The 24,034-nt window shown below is 38.0% G+C and overlaps 1 protein-coding gene across 1 annotated transcript; it reads left to right on the plus strand.

The window, feature by feature from the left end:
• The first annotated feature begins 4,733 nt into the window (after positions 1–4,733).
• Positions 4,734–14,335, plus strand: amotl2a (angiomotin like 2a). The gene is made up of 11 exons (XM_065264559.2): positions 4,734–5,009; positions 5,727–6,520; positions 6,633–6,825; positions 8,303–8,447; positions 8,563–8,649; positions 10,299–10,594; positions 10,716–10,915; positions 11,015–11,116; positions 11,443–11,609; positions 11,919–12,101; positions 12,438–14,335. Exons 2-11 carry the CDS (start codon positions 5,796–5,798, stop codon positions 12,515–12,517), a joined length of 2,178 nt encoding a protein of 725 aa, XP_065120631.2. The 5' UTR covers positions 4,734–5,009; positions 5,727–5,795; the 3' UTR covers positions 12,518–14,335.
• Positions 14,336–24,034: the final 9,699 nt, after the last annotated feature.

Here is a 24,034-nt window from a genome sequence, read left to right on the forward strand (position 1 = left end):
ATTTGGCATCTCCAATTCACCTAACCTGCATTTTTTTGACCTGTGGGAGGAAGCCTGAGTACCTGGAGTAAACCCACGCTGACACAGGGAGAGAACCAGCAAACTCCACACAGAAAGGCCACCTGACCTAGCCGGGGCTCGATCCGGGGACCAACTGAGCCACTGTGGCCCATGCCTTCTTTGAAGAGACCTAGTTATTCATGATAATAAGCTAAAATTTGTGTCAGTTTGCAACGACACTTGATTTCACTTTAAAACATAACATTTGTGCCCTAAATATTTTTATTTTGTGCTATTCTTTTTAACAATAAAGCACTTATACAATAGTCACTTTCATATGTAGTTGCAATATAGCACAAACTCTTGCTCTGTGTAGCTTAAATAATGGTAAACATTAAGAATTTTTTTTGACACTTAAATTTAGTTTAATTGCAATAAAGATGAAACTACAATACAGGTTTGTATTGTCCTCTGCTATAGGTACAGAGCAGTCCTTTGTTCTTTGTGTGGACTATGACGTACCAGCCAAGGCTTTCATTGTGTTCTGTGAAGTAGAGAAGAAAATTGCAACTTGCCTTTGATGACCGATGTCAGTGAGACATTTGGAGCTCAAACGAGCGGTCAAAGAGCAGACACCACTGTGTCCTGATTCTCCACCCCCACTATTACATCAAATATATGCCTTCATACCTGTTACGATGTTGACCTTTCAAAATGCATTATGGGATATTTAGTCATGAATCACCATCAGTACCTGGGATGCAATCAGGACTTGGGGATTTTTAGATGGTGGTCAGAGGCAGAGACAAAAGCCGCTAGTATGTTTGCCCTCACCTGTCATGATAATAGACAACCACACATTTTCAACAGTAATTTTAAGATGTGAGCAGCTGTCCCTTGCAAGAGAAAAGGATATTTTGAAAGGGGTCGACGGGTCATTAGTGGACCACTCACCCTCAGGCCAGGATGATTTTTGTTTGGCAAATGAAAGGCCAAAGGACTAGTTGAAATATGGTTAAGGTGATGAGAGAGATAAAGATCAATGCCCCAGCAGCTGCACTCTGACACCAGAGAGAGACCCCAGACAATCTATATGTCTGTCAGATCATGGATCTGTATATGAGTCTTAATCCTATCATTCCTTAGAGCGAATACATGCTTTTACCATAGCTTCAAGCTGCTACAGCTGTGGGGGGGAAAATCACGATTTCATTTCACGATTACTTTCAATTTTTCAAAAGTATAGGTACGTGTGTAAGTAAAATTATCTTTTTGTTTCATACTGTTAACTACCAACAACATTTCTGTCAAATTGCTAATAAAAGTAATGATTTTATTTGCATGTATTTGCAGAAAATTGAAACCAGACAAACTAACAAAAATATATAATGTGTTCATATCTTGAAAACTGTAAAAAAAAAACACATTTAAATTAATTTTAAACAATGCAATGCTACAGTTTTACATGTATTTTAAAAACTATTCAAAAATGAATATTTGGCAGATTTTTAATCACATCTTTCATGGGTCCTATCATGCACTCAGACACTGGTCAAAGTGGTCACAATACATGTAGATAAGATGATTAAAGGCAAAACTGGAATGGTCTCATATTTTTTCCGCGGCTGTATATGCCATATTTGAAGGTACTGTTTAGCTATTAAATAATATGTTCAAACAAATCAGCACACCTGTGAACCCCCATGCTTATCCTTAATGCTCTTTGTGTGGAAAATATGTAGACAGGTGCAGTTAGGTCTGTGAATGCAGTTACACAGCAGATGTTTGGCATGATCTTTGTGGCACTCAGCTGGCTTTCTGTGTATTGTAGTCTGCAAATGTCTACTAAAAGTTTTATTTATTTTATCATAACTTGTTTGTATTAACTGTAACCCGAATAAACAAACCCAGTATAGTCTTGATACAATTTTTTTAAGTAAAAAATCACACACACACGCATTCACACACACATACAATCCTTAGAAAACCATTAAACTTTGGCTTATAATGACTTAGTTATTATACTAAAATAATAAATGTTACTATACATACCCATTAATGTAACTTTTAATGTTTGTTTGTTGTAATGTATTCGAAAACGAGGTTACATTTGAGGAATAGTTGCACAGAATATTCACCTGGTATAACATTCAATCATGTTGTATATTTTATTCATTTTTAGAAATACAGAGTCTGTGATAGAGCAACAATATTATCCTATAACAATTCTAAAAGCAAGAGATCCTGTCTTAAACATGTCACAATCCAGCTTGAAAAAATGGCGGTCCGCGCTCTGAGCTTTTTCCAGAACCCAAACTCAAACTAATTGTGTTAATGCAATTAAAAAGAAATCAATACATTACATACATTTTGTGTTAGACTAATTAAATAAATATACTTATTGCTTTTAATAAGATATGTTAAATTAATTCAACACAATTCTAATATGCTATTTCTAAGAAGAGCTTGAATCATTTTTTTTTTTTTTTTTTTGAGTGTGCGATCGTTTTGCAATATTCGTAACCTGTACAAACACGCACATGCACAGAGTGACCATTGTCTTGCGTGCATGTAAGAGCTCATGCATGTACTTTTCTTGTTTTTAAAGAAAAGGTTAATTAAGTAGAAATCCCTTCCTCACCCCCCTTTAACCACCTATAATGGCCGCCACACTGGCCCCGATGCACATGCTAATGTGTGGAATGCAGCCATTTCCTCCCTCTCAGGAGACAAAGAGAATCAATGCAAAACGGTCTTCCCTTTCAGTCTCTTTACAATGGAAAATGAAGGGCAAGATATTTTACATTTAAATTTATATTGGAACAAGCAATGCTAATATATATTCAAAACCTAGATAATCTGAATTTAATTTTGATAGTTGTTTGTAAAATTTTGTAACATATGCCAAAAAAAACTACCCCTAATAATAAATATACACACTATCAACAACAATATTCAACATTCAACATGTTTTGTATCTTACAAGTATACTTTGTGTTGTACCCCTAACATATAACTGGTACACAATAGGTATTTAGGGTATAATATTGTACACAAAAATGTGTACTTTATCCACTTGTTAGTCTGACGTCATGCACCGCTTCAGGGTCCAAACGATCTTAAATGCCATAGGAAAATAACAGAATCGTGCAAATATACACTCGTATCATAATGCAAAACTTCCAAAAACACCTGATCCTAATTTTTATCTCCATAACAAAATCGAAGATGGCTGGACATGGACTAATGGATATTAATTTTTTTTAAGAATTATTAATATATTGCTGTCAGTGATTCTGTGAGCCTGGAGACTGCAGTGTACAGTGTGAGTTTAGACAATTTTTGTGTAAATGTGAAATATGAATAAATAGTGCTTAGAAAAACTAAATAAATAGTGCCGGATAGGGCAAAAAGGAACCTAGTGACAGAAAAGGTCAATTTTGACTTTTTTCCTGACAGTGTAATCAGTTGCTGTAACTGCCATGCAAATTACCTACCATTCTTAGTAAAATGTGGGCTTATTTTACTGTTTGCACGTTTGCATGTTGACGTTAAAAGAGTAGGTACAGATCTGTACTGGTGATATGAAGAGAATCCAACTCAACAAGTGCAGGCTTGATTGCCATACAAGGCAAAAGGGCATTTGACTTTCTATACATCTTTTCAAGAGCAGGTGGCTGGGTTTTAATATTTGTATTAAACATGATCATGAATTAATGAGTAAACAATTATGGTCAATTTTGTCTTTCCAACTTTTATATTTGACTAAAACACTTCATTGCTATATTTATTTTTATATTTAAACTAATTGTCCTCAGATTTAAATAATATACACACTCACTGTATAGCTGGAAAATCGACTGTCCATATAATATCTTGGTGGCACCGACAGACGTGTGTTTGTGAATAGAGTGTTTGTATAAAGTGTATAAGGGAGGTGTAGGGTATAGGAGCAGATGGTAGACCTCTCCCCAGTAATGTCTGCTTTAGAGAGAACAATACACCTCTCTTTCTGAGGCATGATTAAGGGGTGGAAGAGGATTGCTCTCTATGGACAGCTGGTTGGCAGCATGCCTCAAACACACATACAGACACCCCCTCCCCATCATCTACACAGACACACTCAGCAGTTAACTGACACGGGCCATGGTTTAAATATTCACCAGCCCGGAACGAACAAAAGACATTTAAATCCCTTCTCATTATGTGGTCTGTATTTTTCTTATACAATATATGTTTCAGAAGATTTTTTATTTCTTTTATTTATTTATTTTGTGTCATGCTACATGTTTTGTTATCATAAATATTTATAACATTACATTAAAATCATTTCTGATAGTCAGTAAAATATATAAAGTAAGACTAACAAGCAAATATGTTAAAACAACAAAGGAAATGAGAAGCAGAAGCAAGAAATGGGAAGCATTTAGGAAGTTACTGATATGAAGTTTCATATTCATAAATCTTATCTAAGAGAACATCCATGCATTGATGTGTGCATATATAGAACACCATTGGAACTTCAAAAGGTAAAACAAAATAGAATAACAAAAGTCATTTCATCTTTAAACAGTGAACACTTTACTGCATTCCTCACACACACGTTAACAACAAAAACACCTCGACGCACAGAGCAGCGGTAAGCGCGTGCAATATCCCCCTTGAGCAGCGCAGTCCGTTGGAGAGCGAGCGGTTCTCTTGCGCGCTCGGAGAGGGGGCGGGGCGAACGACAAGCGGAACTGCTTTTGATCCCCGAGGGACTCGCAGCCTTCACATTCCTCGCATTCCAGGGGCCGTGAACAATCGGAGCTCGGTCATTTATTAGCGGAGCCCCTCCTATTCTGCTCTCAGTATGCTGGAGAAGCTCTCCAGACGCGCACGCATCTGAAACATACGCATGGAAATATAACCCGTACTTCAACGGATTTTCTTAAGGATTATATTATTAAACTCATAAGCGAGTCCAGAACACCGTGCGTAACTTTAATTTGTGATGCGACGGTAATTTGGTAAGTTTTTACAGGGTTTTTACAAGTCATCTGTTTGTCGTTTTGCTGTGTATTATACATGGGTTGATAAAGATTTTGCCAGGGAACGATACTTTTAACGCTGATTGTTTTTAAACATGTACTATTTAAAACGCTGCGTTTGTGATAGTATGCTACTTGATATTTTTGTACAGTGCGTTTATTCAAAAGGCGCGTTTTCTCTAAGCCTACACTATGGATGTTTTGTTTTGCCAGACAATACATTGTGTTCGCATGTTTAGTATAAAGTGTTGAAAGAAAGCCAACCATGACATAACATTCGCGCTACTTTTGGCATGTTAAAATGTAACCTCGTGTTTTATCTAATTTGTTCCTGAAAGACGAAGTCGAGAAACTGGATAGGAATGTGCAAGTGTTTGCAACAGGAAATAATTGTCGCAACTTTCCAAAAATTTCCATTTCTCTTGTTTTGTTTGTTTATTTGTGTGTTTTGCCTGTCCAGTATTAAATATAAAGTTTATATAATTTTAATAATTTTAATTTGACGGATTGTATTTGTGCATACAAGCAGTGATGTTTTAAGTAAACGTGGTGTTGCTATGGGTAAATCTAGTGAGCCTAGAAGCATGTGGAATAAGTGAGACACCATTCTATTATTTGACTCTATGATTTATAGACTGACTATAGACTGGAACAGAACAGACGTTATATTGACGTAATTTATGTCTTTTGAACCAGGTACGTACAGTCAGAAGATCCCCTATAACAGAGTGACATTGATTGCTGTTGTGCAAAACATAAACAGAAATGAGAACCGCAGAGGATTCATCAGGCACTGTGCTGCACCGGCTGATTCAAGAACAGCTACGTTATGGGAACCCCACTGATCCTACTCTTCTGGCCATCCAGCAGCAGGCTCTGCGTGGAGGCAGCAGCGGTGGAGGTTCGGGTAGCCCTCGTTCATCCCTGGAGAGCCTAACGCAAGAGGAATCTCTTTCCCCCCAGCTGTCCACCAGACAGGAGCCTCAGGGCCAAGAGCATCAGGGGGACTACCAGCATTTAGAGAGTCCCATCTGCCACCTCTATCAGCTCCACACAGAGGAGCTGCCTACTTATGAAGAGGCAAAAGCTCACTCACAGTACCTGGCCTACCAGAGAGGGCAGGCAGGACTTCAGCAAAGCAGTCTGAAGACCCCTGGAGTAGTCGAAGTGGCTGAGCAGGACAACGGCATGTGGGATATGAAACGGGAGCATGCTCGCTCGCTCAGCGAACGCCTAATGCAGCTCTCGCTGGAGAGGAATTCTACCCATGATAATATTCACATGAGCTCATCGCATAGCTACCCCCAGCTCTCAAATAGTCATCCTGGACCTGTTTCAAATGAAAGATCAATTCATGAGCCAGACCAACGTGGCCCTCCCCCTGAGTATCCCTTCATGGTGAGATCCCCTGGATATATGGTTAGTCATTCACAAGAACATGGACACTTTTACAAGGAGCCCCCTCCAGCTTTCCACTCTCAGCATCACAGGTACTTTCAGCTGCACGTTATACGCAAATATATTTATACATTATAATAGAAAGATATTGCTCATATGGTCTTTATGGCACACTAACAGTTCCAATGTCATTGCTGTTATCAGGTTATTTCCGACCCAGTCACAAATGCCCCACCATAGCGGCCTCCCCATGGTGACCCCTGCTGGCCAGGATGTCATCGTTGGAGGATACAGCATTCCTATGAACAATTTTCAAATGGAGCAACTGATTAGAGAGAATGAGAGATTGAAAGGAGAAGTTGAAAGTTACAGTGAGAAGGCAGCAAAGTTGCAGAAGGTAAGATGTTTTTAGAAACTTCCTGAATTGATATTCTTGGTATGGCCCTGCTTTTATATGAAAGCAAAGATACAAAGAAGACAGCTGTGGCCTTTGTTTTTATTTTAATCTCAAAAATCACCTACAAAGGGTGTGAAGACAAGAAATCATTGTGCGCTGGTGTCTTCTAGCAGCTTCATTGTAAGAAGATTAGCCCTCTCGCTGTGTAGGAATGTATTCAAGGGAGTAGAACACAAGGATTTTTATTTCATTTGAAAAAAGTTATTCCTGGTGATTTAGGGGAAATTTCACAGTGGCTTATTTAGCATCTAAAATGTGTATGGTTTGAGATAGGTGATTGTTAGATTGACATTTAGCCATGCCTGCAATGCCAAGCATTTTTTCGTAATGTGATAATGTCATCACTGAAATACCTGAATGTCATAGTAGGACAAGGGATGAAAAATGTATTCTGGTGTGTGTTTTGGCTATTAAGTTTTACCACATGCACATTTATCTTTGGTTCTCATTCCATGTGACGTTCAGTGGCCTAACAGTGAGTAAATTTCAGTTCAAGGTATTTACTGCTGGAACCAGACCAAATGTATCTGTAAAATAGCTGCCCTACAACAGGAGATTATAAAGGTCAAACCTACTTCATATAGATGGATAGATTGTAAATCAGCAGTGGGGGTTGGTTGTTCTATGGCCCTCTTTGTTGGAATTCCAATAGGATGCCAATAGTAACAGATGTCTTAGCTCATCCCAGTCTGTCTGAAAGTGTAAAAGGGCTCTGCGTAGCCTTCAGCTGATGTACTGGGCTGCAAAAAGCAACAACCAGACTCCACAGCTGTGGATTTCCCATCTGAATGGCCCCTTTCACTTTCAGTCATGAACAGAACCCCACATGGTACCCATGGTCCTGCTTGTGAATTAACTGAAACAAATAGTCTAAATCTACAGTTCTGAGTAAATGGTTTAGGATGTGTATAGATGGGTCAAAACATTAAAACGCATGATCTATTATTTTTAAGAGAGATGGCATTCTTTCACAAACCATTTTTCACATCACAAATGCCAAACAGGTGCATATACTACACAGTACTGTTCTCTGCCTCTGTGAATGGTATACACATACTGATCCTTTATTCCCTGTGCTTTCCTTTGGCATCCCTCCCGGTAGGAAGATAAATGCATAGACACCTGGGACTTATAAGTGTTCTTTCTGGAATGTTGATTCAATTCCCAGTCCATTAAGAGCTCTATGAGAGAGTGATTCACTTGTGGGCAAGCACAAGAAAGAGCTCGGCCAAGCACATTCTTACCCCTTCCGTCTTTTTTATGGCTTATTCATAGTTTTTCTTTTCGATCCAGGTGTTTTGGCATGTAGGTGTAAGAATAGAGCAATATATTAAAGCTTGTTTAGATGTTCACTGCAGTCCCTGTGGGAGAAAGTGAGAAACTGTGTATATTGAAATATATTTTTCTTCTCTTTCAGCTGGAACAAGAGATTCAGAGGATATCTGAGGCATATGAGACTCTCATGAAGGGGTCTGCAAAGAGAGAAGCTCTTGAGAAAACCATGAGGAACAAGCTAGAAAGTGAGATTAAGCGACTTCATGACTTTAACAGAGACCTCAGGGGTAAGATCTGCTTGTAGATGTTTCACATACTTAAGTAATTGTCTTCAGTTTTCAAAATATGAGCTACATGCTTGGGTATGAGGCAATAAATACTAATTGTTAACTCCCAATTTAGACCGCCTGGAAACGGCCAACAAACAGAAAGCAGCCATGGAAGTTGAAGACAAGAGTCGGCATGCCTTTGCCAAACTGGTTGAGCAAAGTAAGAATTCCCCTATTGGTTTTCTATAAACTGTCTGTCTCTTAATGTGCAATCAACCATGCAAAATCCCCAGCTGTTCCCACTGAGTTTTTATGTTTATGTTGTAGGCATAACGATACATTCCTCAGACAATAATGCGTTACGTGTTTGTCATTGCTTTGATTCCTAAGAAAGCATTTGTTTTGATGTATTGCTTGCTAAGCTGAAATGGTGCATTAGCATAGCAAAGGAGTGTTTTTTACAAACTTAATTAGCATGTAGATATGCTGCAGTGAATAGCTGGTTGGTTCTGGCTCAGACCCAATGGAAAGGAATGGGTATGTTTTATATTCTTCATCCCTACCTCACATAGCAACTTTCGGAATTTGACCACCAACCATTATTAACACTAAGTAAATGCGAGTTGGATGCCTGGAATATTTTCAGGTATTTTAGAATATTCCATTCTCCTGGAATGCCTCCCACCCCCTACTTTAGCCTCTAAGGCCATAAGCACCCTCTTCTAATGCCCTAGAAGACCTATGCCAGATTCTGAAAAGGCCCTCTTGCGCTCCATTTTTGGGCATATTAGTGCTGTGGAATTCAGAAGTGTGTTAGGGTAAAATGGATTCGTTTTGCTAATCCTAATAGGGTTTGTTATTACCTCAAGGGGAGTTTGCTATTGTTTAGCATTTAATTTCACCATTGTGGAATTATAATGTCCATCATGGGAATGGAAGTCTGAAGCAATGTTTTGGCATAATAAAATTAGTTTTCCCGTAAAGTTTTAAAATGTTTGAATAAAACGGACCATGTTTCACTTTTGTGCAAACAATAAAACTCAATGGTTAATGATAGAAACATTTTGAGTTCAACTGCAGCATAGCCTAGTAAAGATTCAGGATCTCTGAAGGCTTACAACGGTGTGTTAACATTAATCTTTATGACCTTGTGGAGGTATTTGCTTTACTTGTTTACAGCCTGGCTCAGAGGCATTCCAGTTGGTACAAATGTGTGCTTGTGCGCGTAAGTGGATAAGAGGAAGTCTGCATTCCATCCAAAGGCATTTGTTTTGGGTTGTATAATCAGAGCACCAGTGTACAAGTGGGATGCAAGACTAATTGCTGTCTAATTTGAGTTGTATCTCGCAAGGTATTCAAAGTGAACCAAAAACAAGCAAGTTGAGGTTCAGTGTGATCCTTTTCAGTGATCTTAAAGGGTTATGTGAGTTTGTGGAATTCAGCATCCCACATGGGAATTCAGTGAATTGCTTTTGTGATCTGGGAATTCTAAAGCAGTCTGCAGTGTAGGTCAAAGGACGCGGGGAGACTCTGCCACTCCCCTACAACCCAGACAGACGTGTGTAAATCAAGCATCCTTCTTTTGTTCCAGACTCTTGTGGGAAGCTTATCCCCTGAGAATTGGTTAGAATAAGACTGCAGCCCTAGAGAATGCTTTGGACACACCCCAGTCCTACAGCATGGCTATTCATTTTGCGGCCTGCGTAACAACTATGCATAATGTCTGAGCGTTCACTGTGCCCGAGGACAGAATTCCATAGAAGTATGAAATTCTGTCATCGGGGAGTATTGCCACATACATTTTGATGTATCCGTATTGTATATTTTCAAGTTTAAGTTTTTACAAGTACTGTTTTTGCCTCTTCATAGATGAGGATCACCAGCAGGAGCGTGAACGACTGGAAAAGGAAGTGCAACATTTGCGAGGCTCGGGAGAAGAATGGAAGAGGCGCAGAGAAGCCCTGGAGCAGGCGCTGATCTCTGCTCAGACACGGAATAGGCAGCTAGAGGAAGAGCTACGAAGGAAGAGAGCTTACGTGGAAAAAGTGGAGAGGATGCAGAGTGCCCTGGCACAGTTGCAGGCAGCATGTGAAAAGAGGGAAGCACTGGAATTACGGCTACGGACCAGATTGGAACAGGAGTTGAAGAATCTGAGAGCTCAGCAGGTAAAAACAAAAGATTTTCATTCAAAAAACTGGATGGTTGTTATTGCATGTCCTATGTTTGGGGAAAACAATCATTTGGAGATTGAAATCAGTTATTTCAACAACATTTCCCTTTTTTTAGTGGCAGTCTCAAGGTCAACAAATAAGCACTGGGTCCATCTCAAACCTGAGCATGTCATCTCTACAACAGCAGCTGAGAGAGAGAGAGGAACAGGTTCTGGCCCTGGAGGCCGACATCACCCGTTGGGAGCAAAAGTATCTTGAGGAGAGCACAATGCGTCAGTTCGCCATGGATGCGGCCGCTACTGCAGCAGCCCAGAGGTAAGCAAACGCAGAAACGATAGACAGATCTAGCCTAAAAGGACAGGAAATTACAAAATAATTTGTTCCTGTTGTATAACTGTAATGCTCTCTTCACAGGGATACAACCATCATCAATCACTCACCTCGCCATTCACCCAACAGCAGCTTCAACGATGACCTGCCGTCCCCAAACCAGAGACATCAAGAAATGGAAAACAGGTATGTCCAGTGTTAATTTCTTGCTGGAAAATCTGTTCAAGAAATGTTTTGGAACACGGTAGCTGGTGCAAGCTCATCCGGCTACATGCGCTTTCCCAACAGAAACACTCTCTTGACCAGCTGGTTTGCTGCTTGTCTGAGATGCTCTTAGTGCACAAGCCAGCTCATAACCGGCTACCCTGTTCCAAATACAACTTTTCTTGTGTCAGCAATAAAAAGTAAATCCAGTTTAAAGTTGTTAGCGAAATTATGTGTTTAGTAAGTTATTGTAATGCTTAATAGTGTCCAGGTGCCATATCTCAAAGTAGTCTTTGTTTTCTATCCAGGATTCGAGCACTTTATGCTCAACTGTTGGAAAAGGATGCCGTTATCAAGGTCCTGCAGCAGCGCTCACGACGAGACCAAGGCCGACCTGAGCAGCAAGGCCTACGCCCTGCTCGATCGGTCCCCTCCATCAACACAGCTGCCAACACTGCCGCGACCAGAATTAAAGGTGAGCAGAGTCGGCTGCAGAATGTGCTTCTGAAATGTCTGAGGCAAAAATTACGTATACTTTTAGCTGACAGCTGGTAGCTTCTTTACTTAGTAGAGATGTAATGTCGCCAAGGAAGTATTTGTCAACCAGTGTTCCTGAAATAGTTGACGTCTTGTGAAATTGGAATGCATTTTGGTCTCCCTGCTCTCCAGAATAGATCTTCTAGAATAGGAAAGGGAGTTTACAGGATAGCAAATGTTTGTGTGCTGGAATGTCTGTGATGGATCCAGTAATTAAACCGTTTCCTTTTTTTGTCCATGATTTTAGGGAAGAGCCTCTCGGATGACCAAACAACAGCCGCGGTATTGCCCCCATTGCCCCATTCACGTTACAAAGCCCAGTCTCGGGACACCAGCACCCAGTGTGATACGTCAATAGATGAGAGCAAGACTTTACCAGAATCTGCTGCTACTGCTTCTGCTCCAGAACCGTCAATTGCCCCCAGCTCTGGTGTGTAGGCTAATAAATCTGACTTAATTTCATACCTAATCTCTCTCCCTTTATCACTTTCCCTTTGTTTGGTATTTCTGATGAAAATTAATGTAGTTTGTGGTTAAAGTATGATATTGCAAACCTAAAATCAGCATTTCTATCATTACCTGTATCAGTTGACAAAATCAATGCATAGTGGTTAGAAGTTCTCAAAGATGGTGCATTCTTGCCCTTATGAGCCAAAGTGGTTAAAAAGTAACCCAAGCACTGTGAGTGCAAAGTTTTTGCAAAATATGTTACTTTGTTTACCATCCAGGTATTACCCAACTAACTAAAACTTGTATTTCATTACAGATTCTTACTCTCTGGCACATCTCAACACAATCAAGATCAGCAGCAGTGTTGAAAATGATATGGTGGAGATTCTCATCTAAAAAGGGAAGAGATCTGAAATGAACAATGATCAGCTTGATGCTGTCTGCTGCTCTTACACAGAAGATTTTTCCTTCTTCTGTCTGAGGACTTACCATGTGCGTGCTTAAGAAGAGAGCTCGCCAATGGAGCCAGTCAGCTTTGGCATCAGGAAACCATGGGAGAAGTTTGTGGGATGAACCGCAAACTGATCTTTAGTGAAGGAGAGCTGAGCTCCCTTGATGATTTCTCCACAAAGAAAAAAAATTGACAGTGTTTCATCTCAGCTGGTGACTCTCAACCAGCTGGACTGTGAGATGTACATATGTCTGAATCTGAGGTACTTGGACAGTACTCCGCAGAGCTCTGAAAAGCTAAAGTGAAATGCATAAGTGCATTTAAAAACATTGTATATGTTTCTTTTTATGCAATTTATTTATGAGTATTGCTGCTGACTGTGTGATGTTAATTTGTGAGTTTAGTTTCGAGTGTTGTAAGAAATAGGAACGAAATGTACAAACTATCCCGCTGTTGTGATTTTTATTGCTTTATATAAGTATATCGGCCCATGTAAGACTATATCCCACATTCCTAGTTAAAAACTCAGACAAATATATCTCGCCTTTACATGTTCCATGTATAGAAGATATGTCAACTGCTTCATCCTCAAATATCAAGAAAAGAATAGTTTGGATTGTGGGAAGCCAACTAACCAGCCGTTAGGCCTAGGATTAGATAATTTACCAGAATAGTTGGGTAAATACCACATGAAGAACAGCACTCCCTTTGACTAAATTATCATTACAGTTGTTGTTCTTTTTATAATTGACTGACAGTGAGCGCTTCCTGATTTAAGCAAGGAATGGGAAGCTTCCTTTTGTGGACAGTGGAAGGGTGCACATGTCTGCTCTTTTAGGAACACTTAGGGGTAGCGTTATCCTTAGAAGGGATGGGTGCTGATGTTTCGAATGCCATATTATTATTATTTTGCACCCCAAACTGCATTAGACATACCGCTCGCTCGCAGACAAGCCGGAGCTAATCTTTCCACATTCCTCCATGGTGGAATGCCCCTGCTCAGAGGAAAAAAGGCTATCTAGAGTCTGACCCTTGGCCCTGTTTAAAACGGTTGGCATTAAGACCACCATACTCTTTTCGGATCTGTTTATTTTTGTAGTGCTGTGGTAGCTGGTCCTACCGTATGCATCTAAATGGAAAAGTAGAAACGAACATGTGCCTGGTTCTCCAGTCTAGCAACTGTGACAAGTCTTGAGAGGTTACAACATTTCTGTTGTTCTGCCAACATTTGTTTTCATCTTACATTTGTATTGTTGGGATGATGGTGTAAACTAAACTAGCGACCATTTTTACCAGCTTGTTGTGGTAAGCTAGGTTAATGAGTGTTCAGTCTTATTTATGTGGGTAATAATTATTTTACCATGTTAATTTATCCTTTTCTCACTGATATTAAATGTTACTTGTATTTTCCTATTGACTCCGACGCAAAGCATTTGCTGGTCAATGTTTTGTAAAGGAGCCATGCTTTTTGTTCACTACTTGGACTGTTTACAGAAGGGCTGTTTTGAAACGAGAGAATTTAATATATTTTGTATATTATTTTACTTTTTGGTATTTAGTGATGCAAACTCGACGCCAAAGATTTGCATTACAATTAAGTTATGTAATAAAAATATCAGCATTAGCGACGTGAAATGTAGATACGCAGTTCAAACTGGTTGACCCATATTTGAATGTTGCTGTGAACTTCAAGAATGGGGAATGTTTTGTATGTCATTAACATTTCTGTAATTCGAATAAAACTTTAATATATATCTTTAAAAGTATGATGTGTCTGTTGGTCTCTTCGCTGAATGTAAGCTTGAAAAGCGGATGCATTTAGATGTGTCGGGAGATGTTTGTGGTATGGCCTCCTGAGATGTTTCACATACAAGTACAAGTCTGTACAAACTGCTCTTATCTGCGTCCTTTGGTTGGCATGAATGGCATCTTTCTTTCAGAGGAGAAGGGAGCTTTGTTCAAAACAGAGAAACAATTCTAACACCTGCTTTACTGTTGGCAATCTTCATGTGGAGCCACATAATTGTTCAGACCTATTAAGAAAATTATCAACAGCCAAATGTTACTACACAAGAAAAGTGGAGATAATAGATTGGCAATATAATGACAACAAAGTAATTAACAGATAAAGACTTTGTTGTGCTTTGTGACCCAGTCTATGAAATCCCATACATTTTGTGATTTTGCTGTTTACAAAGAAAATTCTATGAAAATATATCTTTGATATCTTTAATATTTTTTAAGACAATGTCAAAGAAATGTATGATTAGGAAGTCATGTTTATGACTACTTTAATTTAATTCTGAGACTTTAGCTTGGATTTTACATTAGTTTACAGCCTTATTGCTTATATAAATGGTTAGAGGGTAATGAAATAATGAAGAATACTAATTCCACTAGGATTCTTAAAATTATAGATTTTTTGGTTACTCATAAATCCTTCCATTAAAAAGTGTAATCGCTGACACGTAAACAGGAGTAAACCATTGCTATTCAACACAAATAACAAGATAACTTTCAACCACCTTAGGCAAATTAAATCTAACCAGACAGGGTCTTAACACTGGAACAGTTTAAGCCAAAATAATTCAAAGCTTCAGCTCAACATTAAGACATAACTGGAATTCACTCCCTGCTAAAAGGTTAAAAGGTGTTAAAGCATTCCATTCCAAATGTGGAGAAAATCATAGACATGTTGGGTAAGAAGTAAAGCTTCATTGCTGCTTTCATTATTTTTCTGCGAACCAAATGGGTTTGTGTTTTTTTAGTGTATGAGCCACAAAACCAAAACTCCACTATATGATTAATGCCAAAAACGTTGTCTAGTAGAGTTTCACATTTCCTCCCTCATCTGTCAGTGATATTAATCTTATAAGAACTTTAACTCCCAAGTTCTGTTCACAAGGCGCATTTTTGGAATAGTTTTCTAAAGAATGCAGACAAATGATTCACAGTGCTTTTTGGTGTTTGCTTTAACCCGAAAATTACTATGCATTATGTTTCAGGATAAATTGCATTGTAGTATACATAAGTATGATGATCCCCTTTAAAAATGTAAATTATGTGTACACACCTAAGCAAAATCATTACTGCTATTTTGCATGAAAGGACATAAAAGCCACCCAGCAGTGTTGCATGTGCTAGAAGTGGTGAAGATTGTATGTGCTCCCCTGTGGGTTTGTTTTCAGAATAAATATTTTGCCTTGCATGACTCCCTTGTAGGTGTGAGCTGGCATTCCATAAATGCCTTGCGAGATACCTGGCTGATGGGTTTACTTGTGGCGGATCAGTGCTACTTTTCTCAGCCGAAGGAGTTCTCAACCAGATTGGAGGAATGCTCCTGCTGGAATGTTTCTATCGTCATAGGGCTCAGTACACTTCAAGGTCAACAAATGACCAAAATACACTTCCCATTTGCGTTAGCTGTTGCTGGGTTTTTTATAAATTTGGATTTTATTCAAAGTGCATCACAAGTTATACATTTCATTACTACAGTATGTGTGTTCCCTGGGTATTAAACCCATGACCTTTGTGCTGCTAATGCAATGTTCAATCAGTTAAGCTACAGAAACACTATATTTCAGTTTGAATAACACATACTGTAAACATTATTCTTACATTTGTTTTCATTTGTGTTGTTCTGTCTAGGTGAGAGGTCAAGTCTGAGGACTAAGACCCTCAACATCTGTGTATGCAAGATCTCACACTGTTCTGTGGGGAATGTAAAATTCTTGGCCCTCCGCTTATTTCAGCAGGCTTCCCAAGCTCCCCAAATTTCAGCAAAACCATCAGGGACCGAGTGCGTTCCAGAAACATCTGCAGTTTAAAAATGTAAAGCTTTCTTTTTCGCAGTCAACATTGTTGAAGACGTCTGCACAATTGAATGTCACTTTCTTTGCCCAGCTAACCAGTTTTGTCAAACGAACAATGCAATAATTCTGCTTTGGTGATTGTCATTGTGGTGAATTTTGAGGGTTCACTCACAATGCAATTGATATTTATAACGGTTGGCATACCCTTTATGCACACTGTGTGGAACATTTTTTCCATTTTTTATCATTACCTGACTATCACTGTAAATGGAAAGCGCAGCATTGATATTGGCCTTTACTCATGATCCACAGGTCTTGGTAACATGTGTTTGGTTCAGGATCCGATTGGAAAATAAATCAAATGTTGTGTTTTCCATCAGTTTCCATGGAGATTTCCAAACATCCTGCTTGCAGTGTGCATGGAATGAATTTTTCTTTCTTTCCAAAGACGGTTAATTTTAGGTTCGCTTTTTGATGGAAAATACTTTATTTTTGCGTAACACCTTTTGTGACAATTAGAAACCCATCTGTATATGAGACATACATGTGGGATAAAACTGGGCAGATAGGTTATTTAGGAAATAGTGCGTTTTGTTTTTCCCCAAATCGGTAAATAGTAACAACGACCACTTGACAAACCAATTGATTTAGGGATAATGTTTAAATGTTGCATATTTATATAGTTGTGAATCCCTTACCATATCAAATATCAAAATGCATTATCTGAACGACAGTTTTCAGTATTTAGGTGGTTAAATCTACAGTTTTTTAGTTATTGTGAAAGAGTATCTTGCATAAAAGGACCCTAATAAAAAGTAACAATTGGAAATTGACCAAAAGCAACACGAAAACTTTAAGTGCCTAAATATCATGACTTTTCCATGTTTAAGTGCTATAATTGGGTCCCCGGTGCTTTTATCAACCTAAAACGTGTGAAAAAGAACAAACCAGTAACTTAGTTTTGGTAAACCATTCTCTGTAAGCATGTGAAAAAATAGGTCATTAAAATTTGGCTCCCCTTGTGATGTCAGATGGGGATAATACCACTCCTTAATCTGCACTATCCAACCACAGCACTGCCATTTAGTGCAGAGATCATCTCATTTTCATTTACAAGGACACACCCAAAAACACCACCTTATCCTGCTGGAAGTAGCCATCAGAGAATGGGTACATGGTAGTCATAAAGGGATGGACATGGTCAGAAACAATGCTCAGGTAGGCCGTGGCATTTAAATGATGCCCAATTGGCACTAAGGAGCCTAAAGTTTGCCAAGAAAACATCACCCACACCATTACATCACCACCACCAGCCTGCACAGTGGTAACAAGTCATGATGGATTCATATTCTCATTCTGTTTATGCCAAATTCTGACTCTACCATCGGAATGTCTCAACAGAAATCAAGACTCATCAGACCAGGCAACATTTTTCCAGTCTTCAACTGTCCAATTTTGGTGAGCTCGTGCAAATTTTAGCCCCTTTTTCCTATTTGTAGTGGAGATGAGTGGTACCCGGTGGGTCTTCTGCTGTTATAGCCATTCCGCCTCAAGGTTGTGCATGTTGTGGCTTCACAAATGGTTTGCTGCATACCAGTGGTTATTTCAGTCAAAGTTGCTCTTCTATCAGCTTGAATCAGTCGGCCCATTCTCCTCTGACCTCTAGCATCAACAAGGCATTTTCTCCCACAGGACTGCCACATACTGGATGTTTTTCCCTTTTCACACCATTCTTTGTAAACCCTAGAAATGGTTGTGCGTGAAAATCCCAATAACTGAGCAGGTTGTGAAATACTCAACCCGGGCCGTCTGGAACCAATAACCATGCCACGCTCAAAATTGCTTAAATCACCTTTCTTTCCCATTCTGACATTCAGTTTGGAGTTCAGAAGATTATGTGTGTTCGAGATCATCCGGCGCTGCGCAGACAGATCGGCGAGGTTTGCCGCTTGCAGTCGAGGGAGGAACTGAAGACGGAGCCGTCAAGCCGGACACCTGCTGCTTGCTGTAGTGACATGTGCGCTGTGTTTCCTTGTTTTTAATCACAAATGAAGTGAATTAGATGCTGAATTTGATAAAAACAAACCTTTTCATAAAAAGTTGCAACCAGAAACATTATATATCGAATATTTTAATTGCTGCTTATACTGTATACCCGAAAATAACGGGAAACAAGCCTATATTATTAAAATACCAATAGAGTTTGTTATTGTCATTTTTATTTTATTACACGACACAATATATTTAAGCATATTAAAGTGTTTTTTTCCTGTTTTAAAACATGAATTTATAATGTTTATTAGTGGAACTAAAGGTTGGATTAAACTTGAGAAGCACGTGATCGTTGTCATCAGTGAGGCGACCAATCACGTTAAGCTGTTACGTCATCACAACTCCGTGCAGCTCTCGCGGTACTTAAAAACCATATGACACAGTTACGTGCCTGCAGCGCCAGCTGAAGTCAGACAAAATTACTGAAGTCGAACACACCTATTGTCTTGACCAGGACCACACCCCTAAATGCATTGAAGCAACTGCCCTGTGATTTGTTGATTAGATAATTGCGTTAATGAGAAATTGAACAGGTATTCCTAATTATCCTTCAGATGAGTGTATAAATACACACACATTAATGGATGTATTTAAAAAACATTTACATGTGTATAGATTTATTTATATTTTTGTAAGTTTCAATTAATTTTTTTCTATATTATATAGACGGTTTCAGCAGTAACAACATAAACAAGCGGCTGTCGCGGTCCGCACGTAACTTCCGGTAAACTCCGCTAATAATAAATAACAACAAAGTACTTTAAACGTAGTTTATTTATATAACAAGCAAAAAAAAACACATAGATTAAATAGGAAACCAAAACATTTGTTATTTTCGACGAGGCATTTGTTCAAGAGACCATTAAAAAAACGAAACCGGAAGTAAAGTTTGGATCCAGACGTGTATCACATGCGTCCGATGAAACCGTCCATATCAATAAAAAAAAAAAATAATATATATATATATATATATATATATATATATATATATATATATATATATATATATATATATATATATATATAAAATCTGAAATGTATGTGTGTGCGTGTGTGTGTGTATTTTTATTTCGTATGCGATTAATCGCGATTAGTCTTTGCCCTGCACTAGAAAAAATACTTTTGTCTTTTTTGTCTTTGCCTTGAAACCAATAACCTGTATATACCTATATAAATAATCTGTAAATACAAAGAAGCTTCACAAATGTCTGGGTGTGGTAATACTGACTCTGTTTAATCTTTTCAGACAGATGGCTCTTTCCTCTATACTATCTGAAAGGTTAGTGCCAAAGGTGGGGCAACGGGAAGTGTAGAAGTATCATCTTCCTGTTCAGGGATCAGATGTCCAGCTGGTTTAAGGTGGATTATGTTTTCTTTATGCAATCTTCAGTTTTATCTTATGACTCACAAGTGGTATAAGGGCGAGGTAGGAAACAGCTGTCCTTAAAGATGTAGGTTAAATTACCTAATAATAAAATGATGAAACTCATCTCTCCACTCCTTCTCTACAAATCTATAACCACAGTAAAATATCAAAAGTGAAATAATACTGTAAAATACTATTTAAATTAAAACAAGCAAAAACAAAGAACTGGGATCAGGTTTTTCAGTAATTTTATATGAAATTATAATAATAAGCTGTTTAATCAAGTAGAAAAGTTAAGCTTTGTCATGTCTAAAGGCCTTGCTTTCTGATGCAAAGTGAAATTAAAACTAGATCTATTTTATTGTGATCTTATGTAAAACATGCTTTAACATCAAGAGAAGGTCATGCATGCATACATGGAAAATGACAAACTGATTTAGTGTTCAAATTACTTGGCAACCGATTTGAAAGCTTCTATGTTGCACTTTTAGTAGCACTACAAATATGAATTAGTCATCATAAAGTATCTGTCATCTATATTTGCTGGTTATGTCTATGTGTGTGTGTCATAAAATAGCTGGTAAAATAGCAAACAGTTTTCGCATGTTTTCATGTTTGTCAACAACCTCTCTTGAATTCCAACCATTTACAGAGACATGCTTATTTACATATGCTGTTTAATTTACCCCCATCATGTCATAACTTTTCCCAGTAACAGCATACCAGGTTAACCCAGATAAGATCCTTGAGCTGCTATGCAATGTATGCTAAAGATAGGAATGTTCACTATGCTGTTTCATCAGAGCTCAATCCTGGTCACACACTGACAGGTGAGCATAGAAAGTGTGTCACTAGTAATGCATGTGCTTCAGTGGCAAAGAGAGAGAATGTGTTAAGAAATTGCTTCTTATAACTGACCACCTATAACCAACAGGTAAATACACATACTTGAGCACATACATGCTTATTTAGTCCCTTTATGTTAAATATTTGTATTGTGTTATGTAAAAAAATTATATACATTTTCTTTCCACAGCAGTGCACATAAACTTCATTGAAAGAATCTGGAATGCTCTAAAAAAAGAAAATGTGTTAGGCGAACAGTTTTATATTTTTATGGCCTGTCAGTTTTGAATTACTAGCTATTTTAATGCCCAAAACCATAAATTGTTGGTTGTTTGAATTGTTAAGGGGACATATCATGAAAATCTGACTTTTAGTGCTATAATTGGGTCCCCAGTGCTTTTATTAACCTAGAAAATGTAAAAAAGAACAACCCAGTAACTAAGCTTTCAGTAAACCATTCTCTGTAAACATTTGAAAAAATAGGTCATTAAAATTTGACTCCCCTTGTGATGTCAGATGGGGATTACTTATTACTCTACCAGGCCACACTGATTTGGCGACATTTACAGTACATTAAAACATTTAAGACAGGTGAAAAAAAGTAGCCGATTCACCATTGCAAACAAAGTTTAGAACAAACAACAAGAAAACAAAGAATAGGAATCAAACATTATGGTGACGAACATGCTCCACAGCTTTCTGTTCTTGGAAGAAGTAAAAATTAAAGAAGAAAATTGATAGTGTGTGTGTGTGTGCAAATGCTGTTTATTAATTTGTATAATTGTTTGTAGTGTAGTGTCCTATCTCAATAGTTTCACGCGCATGTGCTGTTGTACGTGGACTGTACATGCTCAAAATTTGGACCACACGCGGATGTTCCACGCGGACGACCGCGGACCCTCCTGATGACAAAAAGACCTCATGCAGATGGCGCACATACATGGACGTCCCTAGTATCTTCAGCTTAAATCTGCACTTTTCGACCACGGCACTGTCATTTAGTGCAGAGATCAGTTCATTTGAAATTTAAAGGGAGACACCCAAAAATGCCACATTTTTGCTCAGACCTACAAAGTGACAATTTTAAAATGCTATATAAATGATCTATATGGTATTTTGAACTAAAACTTCACATACTTCACGTACTCTGGGGACACCAAAGATTTATTTGACACCTTAAAAAAAATCTTGCGAAATGTCCCCTTTAAGTTAGTTACTAAATGATCTTTAAGAACCTTTGACTAAAGGATTCGGAAACCAAAACTGGTACTTTGTATGTTGTGTAAGCTTGTGTCTTGGTTATAACAAATAAAAGTTTTAAAAAACAATAAGGAAATAAGTTATTTATAGTACACCGGTTGATTTTAGAAAACACGAATATAATTTTTATAAAGCACGCTTTAGTTCTTATTAAAATAATAAGAGCAATATATTTAAATTTTCTTATACAGAATTGTCTGTATCTTATAACCAAACAGAAAGACATAGAGAACAAATGCTAACAGTGATATCCTATTTCTGACATTCCTGAACACATTCCTTGCACAAACAGATGCTAAAGGAAAAAGACAGAGCTCAAATAATTATTCCCGAGCTTCTGGAGATTTTCAGAGAATTTATTGGATTCATATTTCAAAGCTGTATGCTTTTCAAAACTTTGACATATTGAAGTTTCGGATGTCATTATAAAATTGGCTATTTTATTCTTGCATAACATCTGCGGGAGGTGGATATTGTATCTTGTTTACTCCATAACCCACTGTCACAACCTCATGTGGTGTTTACATATTAGTCTTTACCATTTAGAAATGGAATGCTAAACAATGGATTTTCTACTGCAGCACTGCATGCAAGAACCTTGTGGATTTTTTAAGATGTGGGCTGTTAAGAAAGACCTCCCATCCAACACCTCCCATTACATTTAGTTTTTAAGAAAGTGAGTCATTCTGTAAAGAAAAACAGATTGTATGCCAGTGTGTGAAACCATGCCCTTGGCTCATTGAGAAAGTTAAGGCCCCTGGACAAAACAATTAATCAATCCAATAATAAATGTACTGTAAACATAGGGAACAAAAGTGTCAACTAAAGGATAAATTACAGAATTGGAAAAGTATTCCTTTCATCTCAACATACTTCAGCAGAAGAATAACAAGCTGTTTAAATACAAAAAATACTTCATTAGCTTTTATAATTCTTGCAAGAGAAGTGGATTCCATTTATTCGAAAAATAAACCCAACACATTTGAATTTTGCCGAAAGCATCTTACTCTACTGACAGAAATAACACCCATCTAAAAAAACTGTTTTGAGCACACACCAAACAGGGCTGCCAAGCATTTTGGGCATCTCAGTGATGTAATGCTCCATGTGAGGGTGCCAGTAACATGATGCTGAAGCCTTGGGGTTGTTGTCCATGCTCTGAGACTTTTCAGGTCTAAAATGGTCTTTCATACCATAGTTCATTCTAGACCTTTGCTCATGCACACTTTATTGCCTTTTAGCATGGAGGATAGAATAACATAACAGTACTTCACCAAGACAAAACATAACAAAAATAACTTTGCCTCGGTCTGCAAGTAATATAAGAAATATATTAGCATGAGCATTTTAAAGGGTTAGGCCAAGTGAACTTCGCCACAAAACTAAAACTGTATTTCACAAAATATTCAAACACAGTTCTATAGTGCATACCATTAGGATAACATAATATGTTTTTTGTTAATAACTTCTTGGCAACTGTCTTTCCTGGTATTGTCATGTAAGTCATATGGTAAAGAACATACCAACAATATTTGCCAAGAACATAGCCTAATCCAGATGCAATGTTAATCAAAATAAATATTTCTTATACATTTATTTTTCCAACATATTGGGTTGTGCAGCATGCCCGTGTTATCTTTACTTGAGGAGTTATAAAATTAAGAGACTAACTAGAAAGGTCTTATTCCAGAAATTTGACGGAATGTCATTACTGAACCCTTGTGGAATGTTCTGTGGACTGGAGCCAGATAGGAAACCTGAAACATTTGTTTTCCTGGTCCCAAATTCAAGCACCAGATTTCTGTAAGGATCTAAAGAAATCAAGATCACAGAAATAAAAAAAAATCTAATTTGATGTAATATTTTAGAATTTGGCGTAGGAGCGTATTACCAAAAACATTTCAAGTTTTTTAAATAAGCAAAAATGTAGGCTAATTCCTGGTCATCCTTTAATGTACATGTCTTTTAATTCTTGATTTGTGAAATGCGCTGCACTGTAACACCGCACAATTATGCAGGGATGCTGTCAGTATAACGAAGCTTTTGAAATCGTAAATATTAACTATTATTAAATAATTTCATTGCCTAGCAATACTTGACCTTTCGCGTAATTAGTTTAGTTCTGC

The sequence above is a fragment of the Paramisgurnus dabryanus genome, chromosome 7, assembly GCF_030506205.2.
Source record: "Paramisgurnus dabryanus chromosome 7, PD_genome_1.1, whole genome shotgun sequence".
NCBI classification, from domain to species: domain Eukaryota; kingdom Metazoa; phylum Chordata; class Actinopteri; order Cypriniformes; family Cobitidae; genus Paramisgurnus; species Paramisgurnus dabryanus.